The sequence below is a fragment of the Parasteatoda tepidariorum genome, chromosome 3, assembly GCF_982258835.1.
Source record: "Parasteatoda tepidariorum strain Cologne lab strain chromosome 3, Ptep-v5.0, whole genome shotgun sequence".
NCBI lineage: Eukaryota > Metazoa > Arthropoda > Arachnida > Araneae > Theridiidae > Parasteatoda > Parasteatoda tepidariorum.
Window position 1 is genome coordinate 78951418 of NC_141757.1, and position 20104 is coordinate 78971521.

Below are 20104 nucleotides of genomic sequence, written 5' to 3' on the forward strand. Positions count from 1 at the left end.
TGAATACATGGGAGCTTAGTTTATGATTTCTCCACTGCTGTTTATAAATTGACTACTCTGAAGTGTATGTGAAGGTTCAACTTGGTGTTAATTTGAAATAAAGTGTTCCTTAACACAATTTTTCACACTTACTTGGGCTCCCGATGGAAAAAATAGAAGAGGAAGACCTAGACTTACTTGGCTTACTCGTATACACCAAGATCTGTACGAAGCACAACTAAATAGATGGGAGGAAACAAGAGGACAGGGGTGCCTGGAAAAAGAGACTTGAGGCATTATATGCCAGCCGGCAAGAAGAGGAGAGGTAGAGGGTTCACTAGCCCACCGGAATACCGATACCTATCCCGGTGCACCCTCCATCTTGGTTACTTTCTGTTAAAATTAATTAAAAAAGAAATTGATCCTAATTTTGCTTCGAATCTTCGTTTTCTAGGGAAAAAAATTGCAAATGCATTATTCGTAATAAAATTTTATTCTATCGTTCATCCTTTTCACATTCTTTACTCATCTCTAAGGAAAATAGTCTCTTTTTCTTCTTTTTTTTCTTCTTGTTCCATCTCACCACAATAAGGGAGCAAAAGAGATCGAAGGTCACAACATAAAGATCTGTAAGAGTTCCTAAAAACTAACAATTACCCCACCTGCTTGGTCAGTTTTGTTTCTATTTAAAATAATTCGAAATTCCAAAACACTTTAAATAGACTAATATGTTTCAATTTTAATCAAATTCTACAGATTTCGAAGAAAAAAAATTATTAACTATGTAATTAGACAACAGAAGTATGCTTTTTCTAATAGTTGACTCAGTGCAGTATTTACCACCAGATATTCCAAGAGTGTAGGGCTAATCGAAAAAAGACGTGATTTAAAATTTGAAATTTTTAATATATTTTTTAAGTAAAAAACTGAATTGAAGTAAATAGTTTTTCACTGAGTTTCAATGAATCAGCATAATCATTAAGAAAATAAAAATTTTATCTTTTAAATTCGAAATATGCAGTAAAATTAATAATAAACTAATTGCATATCTTTGAAAAGTACTCGCTGTCTTTCGCCTAAACCCTGATTTTCTTATGGAGTGGATTTCAGATTGCTTCGCGATCTGGAACATTTTGACTGTAGAGTAGTTAAAATTTAAGATGTTGGAGTGGTATTCGTTCGTAAAAAAATGCAACTTAGCAATATAATTGTTTGATTAGTAATTAGAAATATTAGCAAATTAAGACATATTGTTCATCTTCAGTTTATCTAAAAAAGTCATATCCTACTGCTAATAATTTTCGCTTAACTAAATAGAGGAATATTTCCCTTATTTACTATCTCTCTCCAACCCTTCCTTTTTTTTAAATGTAAAAGGAAAATATACCGCGAAAACCAGGAGATTCTAGTAATATAACTGTTCCAAAAGTTATTAGAAATTAAGCTAAGTAATACATATTTGTCATTTTCAGTTCATCGGCAAAATATACACCTGAACTAACTGCTTATACAGTTGGCAATTTTTTTCAGATCGCTTTCGGTTACTTTTATTGTTCATTTCCTCAGTTTTTATACTCTACTATATTTTATACTTTAAATTAATATATTCACAATAGTAGATGAAATGCTCCGACTCACGATCACTCGCCAGCAACCAAAATTCGTCTAAACTTACTTATATGCGACTTTACACATTCATAGAGAAATGTTTTTTTAAAAAAATTGGTAGCAAAGTGCTGACGTATTCATTAGTTGAATATCGAATTCAGCGTAATTTAGTTTAGCGAAAACTGTTAGCTGAAGCTGAAAAAATATTTTTGTTTTGAACAGTGGCGTATCTAGGGAATGGCAAGGCGCAAAATCGATCAACATTAACAATTTCTTTTACTTAAAAATTTTATTAACTTTTTTAAAAATAAATAAATATATATATATATATATATATATCTATACATAATTAAAAATATTATATATATATATATATATATATATATATATATATATATATATATATATATATATATATATATATATATATATATATATATATATATATATATATATATATATATATATATATAATATAATTATATTATATATATATTATATATATATATATATATATATATATATATATATATATATATATATATATATATATATATATATATATATATATATATAATATATATATATTTATATATATATATATATATATATATATATATATATATATATATATATATATATATATATATATATATATATATATATATAATGAAAAAAAGCGTACAACATTTAATCTTTTCATGTAGACTCGAAAAGAAAATATCGAGGTCTTTTGAGGGACTCTTTTTGTCACTGGGGGAGTAAAATATGATAGGGAACGGCTAATCGTCAAAAAAAAAAGTAGGTGAGGAACGTCAAACAATTCAGATTATTGAATATAATTTGTAATGTTCATGAATACATTCACGATAAATACTAAAATAAATAACTAAGTAGCTTTTTCTTTCCTGCTGTTATATTTACGGCGATTTCAGCGAAAAACCAAATTTTAATTATGAAATCATAATTTAAAGAATAATGCTTAGTTTTTAATAATTATAATTATTACTCTATTTGCTAACTATTATTACTTTATTATATAATTATTACTCTATTGCCCCATAACTTTATTCTCTTTTTTAATTAAGATGTCCCCATTCTTAGGTTGAAAGTGTCACAAAACCAGAAAAGATTAAAGGAAGGACCAGAATGCAGAGAAATAAATCTTTATTTTCTTAATTTTTCCACAACCACAAAGAGAAAAAGATAAACAATTTGTTCCTCCTCTTCATATCACATTGAGAGGAAATGGATAGAATCCCTTCAGAGGCAGAGATAGATCTTTGATGATGACCAGAGGACAGAGAAATATGAAAACGATAGGGTGGCTCAGTCTAGCCTAGACTAATTATTCTATAGTAAAATGCTTGTATAAATCTTCAGTTTCATCAGGGGTTAAAACCTCTTTGAATCTCTCGATTATCCGAATCTATTGAATAGATTTCAAAAAGAGCCCCTGCTGTAAATTAGCTTAAATCCTTCCAAAACAGGAAATATTATAATCTGTTTTGATAGGTTACAGCTCTTATAATTCATTCAAATATTTAGGATTTTCTTCCTTGATTGTAAGTAATCATTTCCTAAATATTTAAATAAATGCATTAAGCATGAATTATTAGTTAGTATTATAGGCGTTATATTTTATAGAAATGATGTCTATGAAGCATTGATTCCAACTGCTAAGATTTCTCCGAAATATTTTATTAAGTGGTAGAGAGTTAAAAACTAAAACTTACAAAATTTTTAATTTTGATAAAATTTAAAATGCTTATATCAGGAATGAAATTGTTTTTCACTCGAAATTTCGAGTTATACATACATATTACATTAAAAAATCATTTTATATCAAATTTACATAAACCGAGAAACAAAACATAAATTTTGTTTCCACTAGAAAAAAGTTTCCCATTAAACAGAGCAAGTTGGCATCTCTGTATATATAGATCGAGAGGGACATTTGCCCCCCCTCCCCTTTTTTTTTAACGTTATAAATTAGAATTTATAATATTTTTTAGTTTTTATTATTACTGTTTTATGACAAAACATTTCATATGCACACTGATTTTTTTTATTCTTTAATGCATTATTATTAAAATTAATATGTAATAAAAAACAACAAATGTTAAAATTTCAAATGTTATTGGGGGCACAATTTTTTAAATTTCCTAAAAATTAATCGCGATAAGTAAATAATTTTGTGAATATTAAGTAAGTAACATTCATTACGTTCAGCAAATAGTTGCCAACAACCTAAAAAAATTTTTCTTTTTATTTATTAATAGATAAATTTTGAGTTAACACGATTTTTTTTCTTTCCTTTGAATGGAACATAAGGAATAAATCGTCAGTTGTTGGAATTTCTTTTTTTTTTTCGTGCTCTAAGTCACAGAAGTATTATTCACTCACAATTTTTATTATATTTTAATTCCTAAATAATCCTTCTACTTACAAATTGAAGAAAAAGAATTTTGTAAATTTTAGGGACATGTTTGTTTTGAATTTTTAAATTACATTTATTTAATCTTTATCAAGCTGTCTTCGAGTTATGGAACAGGCTTCCATATTTCTCGGGCACAAAATTTTGTAAATCTCTCTCCTATATCTTTTCTTTTATTTCAGATTACTTTTATTCAGAATGTAGATTAAACAAATACTATTTTTTTATTTTATAATCTTTTACAATATATATCCCTTACATTACATTTATGTCACTCCATATCATATTGCTTGGAAAAAGTTGTTACATTGTTTTTAAAAGGGTTCAATGAAGTGTCCTCTATTTATAGATTATATTTAATTCCTATAATCAAAGTAAAATGGTAACAAAATAATATTATGGTTATAATTTATAATTCATAACCAACCATTACAAAGTTTAGTATCTCGAAAAGAAAGTTATCAATAAAGTAACAATCACAATAATATTTTTTATTAAATAATTATCTTTATTCTAAGAATATAAAAAAAAAACAATAAGCATCTAATGTATTGAAAAATTAGAGCCTGTTTAGTTATGAAGCATACGCATTGTTATAATGTATTTTCATAAAGATGCAAAAAGCCATCTTCTCCTCAAATATTTCAATGAATTATATTTTTCTCTTTCCTTAAAAAATAACTTTTAAATCTAATTAATTTTGATTGATTTTAAAAAGTTTTTTTTAATTAAAAAAATCTGTTCTGCAGGTTGGTCTAATCATGTAGTTCGAATATGGAGTTCGGATTCCTGAGAAATCGAATTTTAAGAAAGTCGGATATTTAAAATTTGATTTCTCATTAACTGTTCGATCAATTTAGCTGAAATATTGTATTTTCCCATGTTAAATTACCTTCTTTTAAAACGATGTAAGAAAATGTTTACCTTACAACTCAAATTTTTTGCGACCGCTATTAAATAAAATAATAAATATTTACTAAAAGTTATTTTTTAAAAATTTACACAATTATAAACGACTTTTATAACTGTGCGATTTTTTTTTTTTCAATTTGATTGAAAAACTCTGGAGTTACTTCCCAGATTGTGACTACGTTATCAGAATGATCCGTTTATTTATTTATTTATTTTATTTTTTTGCACACTGAACGTCCAAAAATTTATAATTGAAATCTGTTTAATTTTTTGCTTTATCTTTAATTTGTTTCATTACGATGTGAAGAGAATTTTTCATATTTTTTTATTATTAAATATATCAGAATGTATTCTGATCTATTTCTTTACATTTTTCCTTTTTGTTCCTTACTGTTAGCAAATGAATTATTTCTGGATATTCTTAAACTAAAACGTCAACTTCCTCTAATTTATTTCACATTAAAAATTTATTATTGTCGCTATTAAGTCTAGTGTTCTGTATATAATTATGTGTATATTTTTTCTTATTATCTGTTATTATATAATGTTTGTAAAACTTAATTATATTATGAGGATCGGTTTTTTTTTAATTGAACAGTAAATAAACTAAGCAAAATATATCATTTGATTGTAGCTATTTTATTTGTAATTATCATAACAAATCGTAATTATTTACACTGTGATCTTTAAGGAATTCATTATATCGCGATGATTTTATTGCTTTGTGTTAGCAAAATTATTTTTAAAAAAATCAATTTCCTTCCGTTTTAATTTTGAAGATGTTGGGTAATTATCCGGTTATGTTAAATAAACAACTTTCAGAATTTTTATTGACAATTGAAAAAAAGCGATAGAATCTTATATAAATGTGATAAAACAGGTCTTCTTATTTCTAACCAATGATTATTTCGAATACACGCGAATGCATTAACAATTAAAAAGATATAATTTAATTCTGTTATATTTAATATTTATTTAGTTATCAATCTATTTAAGAAAAAAATACAATGCAATCTTTTTTCAATACTGCGAAAAGAATTAAACACTTCAAACAATGCTTTAAAAAAAAAGACAATATTAATATCTTAGGATGGGCGCATGTAAGAGATATGCCATGGGTGGTTCTTTCCATAGATACGCCTTTGGGAGCGTGCTAGTATTGGTACAAACTCGTGTAGACTCCATAGTTACTGAAAAACTATTTTTTCTTTATACTTTTTTCATATTTTCATAACTATACTTTTTTAATGCTCGCTCTTTAAAAGTAACGCATAAAAAATGAAATAGTAATAATAATAATACTATAAAAAGAATTTATGTTTGGATGCTGATTGAAATTTAAATTTACCGCAATTATCCTTTTTTTGCAGAACGTTTTTTTAATGATTGTCTACTTGCCTATCCATTAACGCAATAAAAGATCAAAGCCGTTGTAAGCAGGGGAGCAGGGCATTTTAGCAGGGTTTTGCATTTCTAATGGACCCTATCGCACAGAAAATTTTTTTACAAAATTACATCGAAGTTTCGTTTTTTTTTCTTTTCTTTTCTTTTAAATTTATTATTAGTATTGAAAGTAGAAGTTCCTTTTTTTGCTGTTTCAATGAAAAAATTTGAAGCTGAAAGCTATCTGTATCTTTTAAGAAATCCTGGTTAGTTTTAACACTATTTTTAATGATTATTGATATTATAAGTCTTAATTAAAATTTCAAAGGAAGATAAATAAATTTTGAATTATATGTCATCCGATCTAGAAGATTTGAGAAGAAAAAAAATTCTTTTAACTTTTCTATTATGATTTGAAATTTCGTAATTAATATTATTTCTTATTAAATTATCGGCAATGAATAGCGCATAGCAACTGTTACTGTATAGTCAGTGATAAGGGCCGGCCCGAGCTATAAGCCTAATAAGCTGCTGCGTAGGGAGCCGGAGCCAAGTTAGACACTGAAAATAAAAAATCTTTTTGCAGTTTTTTTTTTCCTTCAACAAAATTTCTTTTTTCTTTTGCTTGTTGAAAAATAAGAGTTAAAAAGAACTTATTTTCCTAAAACAAAATATTGAAAAATATCTAATACTCTGGTAATAAAATAACCCTTCAAACTGTGTAGCAATGTAACATTCCTTGTCTTGGATCTTTCTTTTCACCAGAGTCGATGGCATTCTGTTCTGATAATTTACGATCTGCAGATGCGGATGACAGTCACTCTTAAAGACTAATGTCTGTTGAGTTTCCTTTAATTTTTCTTCAAGAAAAACCTATAGAGACGGAGGTAGCGACTCGCCTTTAGTAATTTCACCTCCCAAAGTGTTCTAATAAAAATTTGCTTTGTGAAGGTAAGCGCTTTTTCTGTTAAGAAAAATGGGAAGTTGCAAATATTGGTGCAACATCGGGCATTGGTGTATTCACAAAAATTAATTAATACAAAATTTATAAGGAAAACAATTAAACGAAATGAGATTTCTGATTTGTCAGAAAAATTAGCACTTACTATGTTTGATGATAGGAAGAACAGACACTCCTTGAATTTCCTGCTGCACAATGCTTTCGTGGGGGGCGGAGTTACCGACAATGCCATCCTTCATCTATCAAAATGTACCTCATGTTTGAATCAAGTTAGCATGTCTTATATACCAGTGAATTGATGTTTAATAATCGTAGTGGAAGTTACGCTACATTACTCCCCTTCCAGAATTTTATCAGGGATGGAATTCGATGAACGGATACCACTAGTTGCTGTTTTCGTGAAAGACCGGGAGAGCTGGATTAAGGTCACCGGGTTCTTGAGTGCTGAATGTGGGAGGTGTATTAACTTCACGGTCGTAGTCGCTCCTGTGTTGCCTTTAGCAGTCGAGTGCATAACGTTGTGTGTGATTGAAACTGAGCAGCAACAGCGCTAGGAGACGGATGGTGTCGCAGTCACAAGTAGCAAGTCAACTGTTCAATGTGGACCATCCATCGAAGTAGGCGTTACCAGATCGAAGTAGACGTTACTGTCAAGATAGGCGTGTTCACATCACGTCCGAAGGTCACCAATGTGGGGGGGGCGGAGTTATCGACAATGCCAACCTTCATCTATCAGTAGGTACCTCATGATTGAATCAAATTAGATGTCTTACATACCAGTGAACTGATGTTTAATAATCGTAGTGTTAGTTACGCCACAATACTCCCCCACCAGATTTTCATCAGGGATGGAATTCGATGAACGGATACCACTAGTTGCTGTTTTCGTGAAAGACCGGGAGAGCTGGATTAAGGTCACCGGGTTTTTGAGTGCTGAATGTGAGAGGTGTATTAACTTCACGGTCGTAGTCGCTCCTGTGCTGCCATTAGCAGTCGAGTGTATACGTTGCGTGTGATTGAAACTGAAAAGCAACAGTGCTAGGAGACGGATGGTGTCGCAGTGACAAGTAGCAAGTCAACTGTTCAATGTGGACCACCCATCGAAGTAGGCGCTACCAGATCGAAGTGGGCGTTACTGTCGAGATAGGCGTGTTCACATCATGTCCGAAGATCACCAATGTGGGGGGGCGGAGTTATCGACAATGCCAACCATTATCTACGAAAAGGTACCTCACTCATGATTGAATCAAATTATATGTCTTACATACCAGTGAATTGATGTTTAATAATCGTAGTGGAAGTTACACCACATTACGCTGTACTCGTGAAAGACCGGGAGAGCTGGATTAAGGTCACCGGGTTTTTGAGTGCTGAATGTGAGAGGTGTATTAACTTCACGGTCGTAGTCGCTCCTGTGCTGCCATTAGCAGTCGAGTGTATACGTTGCGTGTGATTGAAACTGAACAGCAACAGCGCTAGGAGACGGATGGTGTCGCAGTCACAAGTAGCAAGTCAACTGTTCAATGTGGACCATCCATCGAAGTAGGCGTTACCAGATCGAAGTGGGCGTTACTGTCGAGATAGGCGTGTTCACATCATGTCCGAAGATCACCAATGTGGGGGGGGGCTGAGTTATCGACAATGCCAACCATTATCTACGAAAAGGTTCCTCACTCATGATTGAATCAAATTATATGTCTTACATACCAGTGAATTGATGTTTAATAATCGAAGTGGAAGTTACACCACATTACGCTGTACTCGTGAAAGACCGGGAGAGCTGGATTAAGGTCACCGGGTTTTTGAGTGCTGAATGTGAGAGGTGTATTAACTTCACGGTCGTAGTCGCTCCTGTGCTGCCATTAGCAGTCGAGTGTATACGTTGCGTGTGATTGAAACTGAACAGCAACAGCGCTAGGAGACGGATGGTGTCGCAGTCACAAGTAGCAAGTCAACTGTTCAATGTGGACCATCCATCGAAGTAGGCGTTACCAGATCGAAGTGGGCGTTACTGTCGAGATAGGCGTGTTCACATCATGTCCGAAGATCACCAATGTGGGGGGGGGGCTGAGTTACCGACAATGCCAACCATTATCTACGAAAAGGTTCCTCACTCATGATTGAATCAAATTATATGTCTTACATACCAGTGAATTGATGTTTAATAATCGAAGTGGAAGTTACACCACATTACGCTGTACTCGTGAAAGACCGGGAGAGCTGGATTAAGGTCACCGGGTTTTTGAGTGCTGAATGTGAGAGGTGTATTAACTTCACGGTCGTAGTCGCTCCTGTGCTGCCTTTAGCAGTCGAGTGTATACGTTGCGTGTGATTGAAACTGAACAGCAACAGCGCTAGGAGACGGATGGTGTCGCAGTCACAAGTAGCAAGTCAACTGTTCAATGTGGACCATCCATCGAAGTAGGCGTTACCAGATCGAAGTGGGCGTTACTGTCGAGATAGGCGTGTTCACATCATGTCCGAAGATCACCAATGTGGGGGGGCTGAGTTATCGACAATGCCAACCATTATCTACGAAAAGGTTCCTCACTCATGATTGAATCAAATTATATGTCTTACATACCAGTGAATTGATGTTTAATAATCGTAGTGGAAGTTACACCACATTACGCTGTACTCGTGAAAGACCGGGAGAGCTGGATTAAGGTCACCGGGTTTTTGAGTGCTGAATGTGAGAGGTGTATTAACTTCACGGTCGTAGTCGCTCCTGTGCTGCCTTTAGCAGTCGAGTGTATACGTTGCGTGTGATTGAAACTGAACAGCAACAGCGCTAGGAGACGGATGGTGTCGCAGTCACAAGTAGCAAGTCAACTGTTCAATGTGGACCATCCATCGAAGTAGGCGTTACCAGATCGAAGTGGGCGTTACTGTCGAGATAGGCGTGTTCACATCATGTCCGAAGATCACCAATGTGGGGGGGGGGGCTGAGTTATCGACAATGCCAACCATTATCTACGAAAAGGTTCCTCACTCATGATTGAATCAAATTATATGTCTTACATACCAGTGAATTGATGTTTAATAATCGAAGTGGAAGTTACACCACATTACGCTGTACTCGTGAAAGACCGGGAGAGCTGGATTAAGGTCACCGGGTTTTTGAGTGCTGAATGTGAGAGGTGTATTAACTTCACGGTCGTAGTCGCTCCTGTGCTGCCTTTAGCAGTCGAGTGTATACGTTGCGTGTGATTGAAACTGAACAGCAACAGCGCTAGGAGACGGATGGTGTCGCAGTCACAAGTAGCAAGTCAACTGTTCAATGTGGACCATCCATCGAAGTAGGCGTTACCAGATCGAAGTGGGCGTTACTGTCGAGATAGGCGTGTTCACATCATGTCCGAAGATCACCAATGTGGGGGGGCTGAGTTATCGACAATGCCAACCATTATCTACGAAAAGGTTCCTCACTCATGATTGAATCAAATTATATGTCTTACATACCAGTGAATTGATGTTTAATAATCGTAGTGGAAGTTACACCACATTACGCTGTACTCGTGAAAGACCGGGAGAGCTGGATTCAGGGCCGACCCCAGGGCAGGGCGATTCGGGCGGCCGCCCGGAGCGCAATGATCTAGGGGCACCAAAATGATAGTTAACAAGATTGAGAGGTGGCAGGCGGAATTTATCATTTTTATTTCTAAGCACATAATTCAAATAATATAATACATATAAACACTAATGCAAAACCTAGTTGAATTCAATTCAACATGACAAAACCACTTAACCCCCCCCCCCCCCCGCCTTTCAAGAATTGATTGTATTTTATATAATATTTTTGGTCTAAATAATATTTTGGTCTAAATAATACTTTGGTTTATATAATATTTTGGTCTAAATAATACTTTGGTGTATATAATATTTTGGTCTTTTTGTATAATATTTTTGGTCTAAGAGACATGCCCAGAAATGAGCTACTGGCTCATTGCAAAGATTTGGAAATAGTTTTAACTGAAGGAAATTGAAGTGATCTTAACACCCTGGAACTAGCCGATGAAATAGGCATTGTTTCGTCATTATTAACAAAAAAGGAAACCCCTGTTGAAGTTCTCAAGTTTATCGCTACACTTAAATTAGCACCAAACCTCAGCATAGCATTAAGAATCCTACTTGCATTGCCAGTCACTGTGGCTTCAGGGGAAAGAAGCTTTTCAAAACAAAAAATAATAATAAATTATCTCAGAACGATGCAGACGCAAAATCGGCTCAATGATAGCTATAGAACACCAAATTAGTGACAAATTAGACTTGAAATCACTGGTTCGTGAGTTTGCCGAAGGAAAAGTTAGAAAAAAGGACATTTTAATTACTTTGGTTAGTTAGAATTTATTTATAATATGGGATATTAGTTTAGTTAGCATTACTACACTTTAATCTTTGTTATTTTGCCTTAAATGCTAAATTGCTTATCTTGTTATCTGATGATTGAGTTTCTAATAAAACGTTTTTTTTAATATTTTTTTTTCAATGTTTTCTTGACTTTCTGATATGGTCGCATGAGATTTACTTAAAAAAAACGGGGGGGGGCGCAAAATTAATGTTTCGCCCGGAGCGCCAAAATGCCTAGGGCCGGCCCGCTGGATTAAGGTCACCGGGTTTTTGAGTGCTGAATGTGAGAGGTGTATTAACTTCACGGTCGTAGTCGCTCCTGTGCTGCCTTTAGCAGTCGAGTGTATACGTTGCGTGTGATTGAAACTGAACAGCAACAGCGCTAGGAGACGGATGGTGTCGCAGTCACAAGTAGCAAGTCAACTGTTCAATGTGGACCATCCATCGAAGTAGGCGTTACCAGATCGAAGTGGGCGTTACTGTCGAGATAGGCGTGTTCACATCATGTCCGAAGATCACCAATGTGGGGGGGCTGAGTTATCGACAATGCCAACCATTATCTACGAAAAGGTTCCTCACTCATGATTGAATCAAATTATATGTCTTACATACCAGTGAATTGATGTTTAATAATCGTAGTGGAAGTTACACCACATTACGCTGTACTCGTGAAAGACCGGGAGAGCTGGATTAAGGTCACCGGGTTTTTGAGTGCTGAATGTGAGAGGTGTATTAACTTCACGGTCGTAGTCGCTCCTGTGCTGCCATTAGCAGTCGAGTGTATACGTTGCGTGTGATTGAAACTGAACAGCAACAGCGCTAGGAGACGGATGGTGTCGCAGTCACAAGTAGCAAGTCAACTGTTCAATGTGGACCATCCATCGAAGTAGGCGTTACCAGATCGAAGTGGGCGTTACTGTCGAGATAGGCGTGTTCACATCATGTCCGAAGATCACCAATGTGGGGGGGGCGGAGTTATCGACAATGCCAACCATTATCTACGAAAAGGTACCTCACTCATGATTGAATCAAATTATATGTCTTACATACCAGTGAATTGATGTTTAATAATCGTAGTGGAAGTTACGCCACATTACGCTGTACTCGTGAAAGACCGGGAGAGCTGGATTAAGGTCACCGGGTTTTTGAGTGCTGAATGTGAGAGGTGTATTAACTTCACGGTCGTAGTCGCTCCTGTGCTGCCTTTAGCAGTCGAGTGTATACGTTGCGTGTGATTGAAACTGAACAGCAACAGCGCTAGGAGACGGATGGTGTCGCAGTCACAAGTAGCAAGTCAACTGTTCAATGTGGACCATCCATCGAAGTTGGCGTTACCAGATCGAAGTGGGCGTTACTGTCGAGATAGGCGTGTTCACATCATGTCCGAAGATCACCAATGTGGGGGGGCTGAGTTATCGACAATGCCAACCATTATCTACGAAAAGGTTCCTCACTCATGATTGAATCAAATTATATGTCTTACATACCAGTGAATTGATGTTTAATAATCGTAGTGGAAGTTACACCACATTACGCTGTACTCGTGAAAGACCGGGAGAGCTGGATTAAGGTCACCGGGTTTTTGAGTGCTGAATGTGAGAGGTGTATTAACTTCACGGTCGTAGTCGCTCCTGTGCTGCCATTAGCAGTCGAGTGTATACGTTGCGTGTGATTGAAACTGAACAGCAACAGCGCTAGGAGACGGATGGTGTCGCAGTCACAAGTAGCAAGTCAACTGTTCAATGTGGACCATCCATCGAAGTAGGCGTTACCAGATCGAAGTGGGCGTTACTGTCGAGATAGGCGTGTTCACATCATGTCCGAAGATCACCAATGTGGGGGGGGCGGAGTTATCGACAATGCCAACCATTATCTACGAAAAGGTACCTCACTCATGATTGAATCAAATTATATGTCTTACATACCAGTGAATTGATGTTTAATAATCGTAGTGGAAGTTACGCCACATTACGCTGTACTCGTGAAAGACCGGGAGAGCTGGATTAAGGTCACCGGGTTTTTGAGTGCTGAATGTGAGAGGTGTATTAACTTCACGGTCGTAGTCGCTCCTGTGCTGCCTTTAGCAGTCGAGTGTATACGTTGCGTGTGATTGAAACTGAACAGCAACAGCGCTAGGAGACGGATGGTGTCGCAGTCACAAGTAGCAAGTCAACTGTTCAATGTGGACCATCCGTCGAAGTAGGCGTTACCAGATCGAAGTGGGCGTTACTGTCGAGATAGGCGTGTTCACATCATGTCCGAAGATCACCAATGTGGGGGGGGCGGAGTTATCGACAATGCCAACCTTCATCTATCAAAAAGTACCTCATGATTGAATAAAATTAGATGTCTTACATACCAGTGAATTGATGTTTAATAATCGTAGTGTTGGTTACACCACAATACTCCCCCACCAGATTTTTATCAGGGATGGAATTCGATGAACGGATACCGCTAGTTGCTGTACTCGTGAAAGACCGGGAGAGTTGGATTAAGGTCACCGGGTTTCTGTGTGCTGAATGAGAGAGGTGTATTAACTTCACGGTCGTAGTCGCTCCTGTGTTGTCTTTAGCAGTCGAGTGTATACGTTGTGTGTGATTGAAACTGAGGAGCAACAGCGCTAGGAGGTGGATGGTGTCGCAGTCACAAGTAGCAAGTCAATTGTTCAATGTGGACCATCCATCGAAGTAGGCGTTACCAGATCGAAAGGGGGCGTTACTGTCAAGGTAGGCGTGTTCACATCATGTCCGAAGATCACCAATAGTGGGGGGGGCGAAGCTATCGACAATGCCAACCTTCATCTATCAGTAGGTACCTCATGATTGAACCTAATTAGATGTCTTACATACCAGTGAATTCATGTTTAATAATCGTAATGGTAGTTACGCCACACTTTTAATAAAAAGTCTCCATCTAAAATTTTTGTTAGTTTTTCAAATTATATAAGTATATCAGTAATTTCAGATTCAAGTTATTTTTTGCGCCTTTCTGAAAGTAAATACAAAGTTTATTACTTTCCCTCAGTTACATAATAATTTTATAAATTTTTACTTTTCAAAACGTAATATTAATTTAAAAGTCTTATAATCTTATTGTTTTCTTTTATTTTATCAGTATATAATTTGTTATCAATGCTTTAATTTTAGTTACAAAAAATTTGAAAAACCTAAAACTTTTTTCTTATTAATTAGTATGAAATAATATGAATTTATTAGATCAGTATTAATTTTTTTTAATTAGTCATTCAATTAGTTCTTTTTTTATCCCTTCTATTGTGTTTTATTTATTTATTTTTTTGTAATTTAAAATATTTCCAATTTAAATTCCATTAGTTAATTATTCTTTAATTTCATAATTTATTTTGCGAGACTAGTTAAAAGCAAATTTTTAAAAAAATAAATAATAATGTGTATTGCTATTTCATTTCATTGGGATTTCAAAATTTTATGTATTTCTAGATATTTGTGCCCTAATTTTCCCTCTTTGTAAAATAGTGTCAAATTTGAATAAAATTAATAATTATAATATTGTTTGTTTTTTCCAGTATCAAAATTTAGTGATTGCATTTATATTTTGGTTAGTTTATTTTCGCTTTCTTACAGTTTTTCTTTAAATAGTAATATTTTCAAAAATTCTTAAATTTTATCACTTTATTTAGTTTTTTTTTTTTTTTCTAATCTCCTACAAAAATTTTGAAATTTTTTAAAAGAGTCAAAGTTTTACTTTATTTTTAAAGCATTAAGGCATTTATTTTTAAGACATTTATTACATTAATTTTTATTTTTAAGTTTCAGTGATTCATTAACTTGTAGTTATTTTTAAGTTTCAGTGATTCATTAACTTGTAGTTATTTTTAAGTTTTAGTGATCAATCTTCTTCTGGTGTTATATTACGCCGTGAACCGGAAATTAGTGTCGTTTTTTTTGCATTAAATTGTACAATATATTTTAACTAGTTTTTTATTTTAATCAGTGATGTAACCGTATACGTTGTCAAAAATCTTTCGCTATCGGGCCTACAAAATTTAAGTGTCTGATTCATAAAAAGTATTTGTATTTTTGAGTAAAATATCAGGAAGAGGCATTTTGGAAATGTTATTGCAATCAGAATGGATGTAAATCTGATGGTGTAAAGTCAGGCAATTATGATGGGTGATTGAAGTATTCCTACCTTTATTCATTAAATTTTACACGATTATTCAAGACCGAGCAGTGCGAAACAATTCGTGAAAAAAATTATGAATATAGGTGGATGTATGAAATAAAAGAAACGTACTAATATTTATAATAAATATTTAGTAGTGAATTCACATAATCAAGTAAGAAATTTTCGAATGAAACATCTGAATGATCCAATGTGCATGTATTTAAGCAGCTTTGGATTTTTTAAATTCAGTTACGGTTTGAATTTTAGATTTTGGCATGTTAAAATATGATGTAAAATAAAATATTATACCTTATTATCCTTTTTTTTTTATCATTTTGAAATAAAATAATTTCAAAATATAAAAAGGTAAGACTTATAAATGTATGCAAACAATCCTTCCTTTTAATTGAAAATAATGATTTAAATTAAAGTAGTTTGTACCATATTTTTATAAGAAAAAAAATAATAAATAAATAACATTTCTAGACTTTGACTTATTTTAGAAATTACGAATAAAATTTATTTTACTCCGAATATATTTATTATTATCCTTCATGTAGGGGGGAAGCCAAAAATATTTTTGCTTACCCTTGAAAATCGGCTTGGACCGGCCCTGTCATTGTTCTTTAAGATAAAAAAGAAGAATTAATTTTAGAAGAATTTTAGAATTTGTAAAATACATAAAAAGAATTATGAAAGGTAAAGTTATGTAAAAATTTAAATATTAATTTGAATAATAAAACTTCCTACGACAAGTCTCGTTCAAACATCGTCTCGCAAACAAAAATTAAGCGGAGAATTTCAACATTCCGTTCCGGTTTTAGAATTTTTGTTCTTGTTAACGCACAGTAAGAGGTTCTTTAGTAAGAGTACTCTGTTACTGCAACCCTCCATGCAATCGTAAAGAATCTATTGTAGTTTATTTAATTTGACTTACGAAAAACAGAACACAAAAGAAAGAAGTACACAAAATCAGACAAACAAACTCAAACTGTATAGTAAAGTGTTATTACTTGTAATAAATCTATTGAAAAACAATTTCGTAAAAATGTAATTTATGTAATTTGTTAGGAAAAAAGTGGGACGTAGGATTCTCTGATTCCACATATGGCGCCACTACTGGTTTACGACATGCTGAAAAAACTACAACATCCAATGTTAGTCAGAAAGCACCCAAAAAAATCCTTCTTCTACCTCCATTAACCTAGAGTGCCTGTATTGCACTCTACATTAACCGAAGCGGGGGTGCCATCCCCTCCGCAGAGGATCAAAATTGTGATAGCATGTCTTCGGATCATCCTCCGGGATGCTTCCCAGACCGTTGCCAATAGCCCATTGTGCAGCTCTAGTGCAACGTAAATTAAGAACAACCTCCATTAATACATTCATTCGATAACGAATGAATATTTGATAGAATGAATAAGATGAGTAATAATTGCTTTTTGATCAACTGAGCTGATGATAAAAACAAGTGTATGTCATTACTTTTTAAGATTTTTTTTTTGTCACTGTTCTTTTTGTTTTCTCACCTTTGTTCAGATAACAGAGAACCTTTTCAGTTGTGAAATATGGTTGTTGTTGTTGGTGTTAATTTACGTAGCACTAGAGCTGCACAATGGGCTATTGGCGACGGTCTGGGAAACATCCCGGAGGATGATCCGAAGACATGCCATCACAATTTTGATCCTCTGCGGAGGGGATGGCACCCCGCTTCGGTAGCCCGACGACCTGCGCGCGAAATCGAGCACTTTACGGTAGCACAGTTTAACAAGGTTCAATACCGCACACCCTCGGTCCCTACGCAGACTGATCCAAGTGGTCACCCACCCGCACACTGACCGTAGTCAGTGATGCTTGACTTCGGTGATCTGCTGGGAGCCGTGTCTTAACGATCAGTCCACTGCGGGATTGTGAAATATGGGAGAACCTTTTCAGTTGTGTTGTTGTTGTTGTTGTTGTTAATTTACGTCGCACTAGAGCTGAACAATGGGCTATTGGCGACGGTCTGGGAAACATCCCGGAGGATGATCCGAAGACATGCCATCACAATTTTGATCCTCTGCGGAAGGGATGGCACCCCCGCTTCGGTAGCCCGACGACCTGCGCGCGAAGTCGAGCACTTTACGGTAGCACAGTTTAACGAGGACCAATACCGCACACCCTCGGTCCCTACGCAGACTGATCCAAGTGGTCACCCACCCGCACACTGACCGTAGCCAGTGATGCTTGACTTCGGTGATCTGCTGGGAACCGTGTCTTAACGATCAGTCCACTGCGGGACCTTTTCAGTTGTGAAATATGCAGATAATTTTTACAACTAGCTGTAACTTTCAGCTTTCATGTTGTATTCTACATCGTTCATAAATACAAGTTGAACTACTCGTTTTCAACTGCTTCTCAAATGACGTTCGAAAAATCTTTCTTGAACTAAACGCCGAGATCAACTTTTTATTCTGTTCAAATTTTACATGTCTTCGGTTTTCTACCTTGGTGTTTCTCATCCAGCTTGCAAAACGTAAATAAACAACTAAGGAGCATGTGCTTTTAATCGTCTATTTTTAGTGCAGATAAATAATAGCTAATTGATAGTGATTGTACTGATTATTGAGTTCAATGTACTGTAGTATTCTTAAGAAGTTTTACATCTTTGTTAGTTTTAGCTAAGAACAACAGTCATGTCTAAAGCTGTTGCTTTGGTAAAATGGCATTTTTTTTTTTTCAAATTATCTCTGAACTTACTTATAACGAACTGAATACCTTTATTTTAATTTATTATTTTTACTTATATTTTACCTATCCTCAAATTAACCAAATATTTAGTTTTATTTTTTACTTATCTTTTATTTATTTTTATAGAAGAAACTAAAGTCCTTAGCTGTCGTAGCTATTGGGGGAACAGCTGCATTTTCTGCAATCTGCCTTCAACAAGGCAATGAAAAATTTTTCCATAAAGTTGTTATGCCAACTTTGCATTCATTACTATCACCTGAATCATCTCAAATGCTTGGTTTATATGCTGCTAAACTAGCACTCATACCTAAATGTAAAGTTGAGGACGGAGATCTTTTAGTAAGTGAATTTGTGTTAAGAAATAGTTTAGTTGCAAACATATTTTTTTGTCCTTTAAAAATTTACTTTTTAAACTGAAATAAAAATGTTAACTAATTTACAAATTTTTTGTACCTGTTGTGATATTTTACAATCAAGAGTAGTTAAATTAAAAACTGCAAAGAAAGAAGTCATATTTTTAGGCAGATAAATGTACTTTTTTTTTGTAAATCTTCATTTTAAAAGAAATTATATTTTTAACAATTGTATTTATTATAGATTTTATATGTGATATTTTTTAAATATTTTGCTAGAAATTACAAACCATTTATTTAATTGTTGAATGGGAAAAAAATTGATATCATTTAAAATTTTGATTGCAATTTAGTAAATAACTTTAATTTGATTCCGAAAATATAGATATAAAATATTTTACTGGGAACTAGAGTATTTATATTCTTTTGACAGTTGGTGAAATTATTAGGAAAGAAATATATTAAAACTTTTTTGCTTAGTAATACATTTAATTTATTATCATTATAATTGTACAAGGTTTGAAAAAATTATAATTTAAAAAAAAGGGATTTATTTTAATTAAACCAGATTTTTTTTATTTATTTTTATTAGATTATTCTGTCACTTAATTAAGATTGATAGATATTTTATGCAAAAAATATCTGGTTCTTCTAATTGATAATCAATTATGTCAGTTTGTAACATACTAAAAATTTATACTTCTCTAGTATATTACTCATCTCTAATCTATTACTCTTAACATCAATTATTATATTTTAAAGATTTGACCCCTTTTTAATTTAATTATATCTTACAGCTAAATACCACAGTTATTCACATCAAAGATACAGGATTTTACTTCTCTATCTACTAAATTGCTCTCATAATTAATTACTATGTTTTAAAGATTTAACCCCTCTTTAATAACTTGATTGTTTCTTATGTCCATATATGCTAGTTTTCCTTATTTAAGAGTCATGGTAATATGATTATTTGTTCTTCTTTCAGAAAACTCAAGTATGGAACTTAAACTTTTCAAATCCAATAGGTATTGCTGCAGGGTTAGATAAGAATGCAGATGCTCCGTCTGGCTTATTTAGGACTGGTATTGGGTTCTTAGAAATTGGTACTATTACACCTTTGCCACAAGATGGAAATCCAAAGCCTAGAATTTTTTCACTCACTGAAGATGAAGCTTTAATTAACAGGTAAAAATAGAAAAAAGCATCCATGAACTATAAATGCTGCTTTAATTATGTTTCATT

The 20104-nt window shown here is 33.7% G+C and overlaps 1 protein-coding gene across 3 annotated transcripts in view; it reads left to right on the plus strand.

Moving 5' to 3' along the window:
* Dhod (dihydroorotate dehydrogenase 2) overlaps positions 1–20104 on the plus strand; it is a 43489-nt gene that overhangs the window by 7215 nt on the left and 16170 nt on the right. Inside the window, exons 1-3 of one of the 3 annotated variants that reach the window (XM_016068894.4) lie at positions 18243–18472; positions 18633–18845; positions 19848–20047. In XM_016068894.4, coding sequence (XP_015924380.2) covers positions 18452–18472; positions 18633–18845; positions 19848–20047 — 434 coding nt within the window. In that variant the 5' untranslated portion in view covers positions 18243–18451. Of the gene's footprint in view, positions 1–18242; positions 18473–18632; positions 18846–19847; positions 20048–20104 lie in introns of those variants that run through there. The other 2 variants (XM_087159655.1, XM_043038873.3) reach the window with 2 other exon arrangements.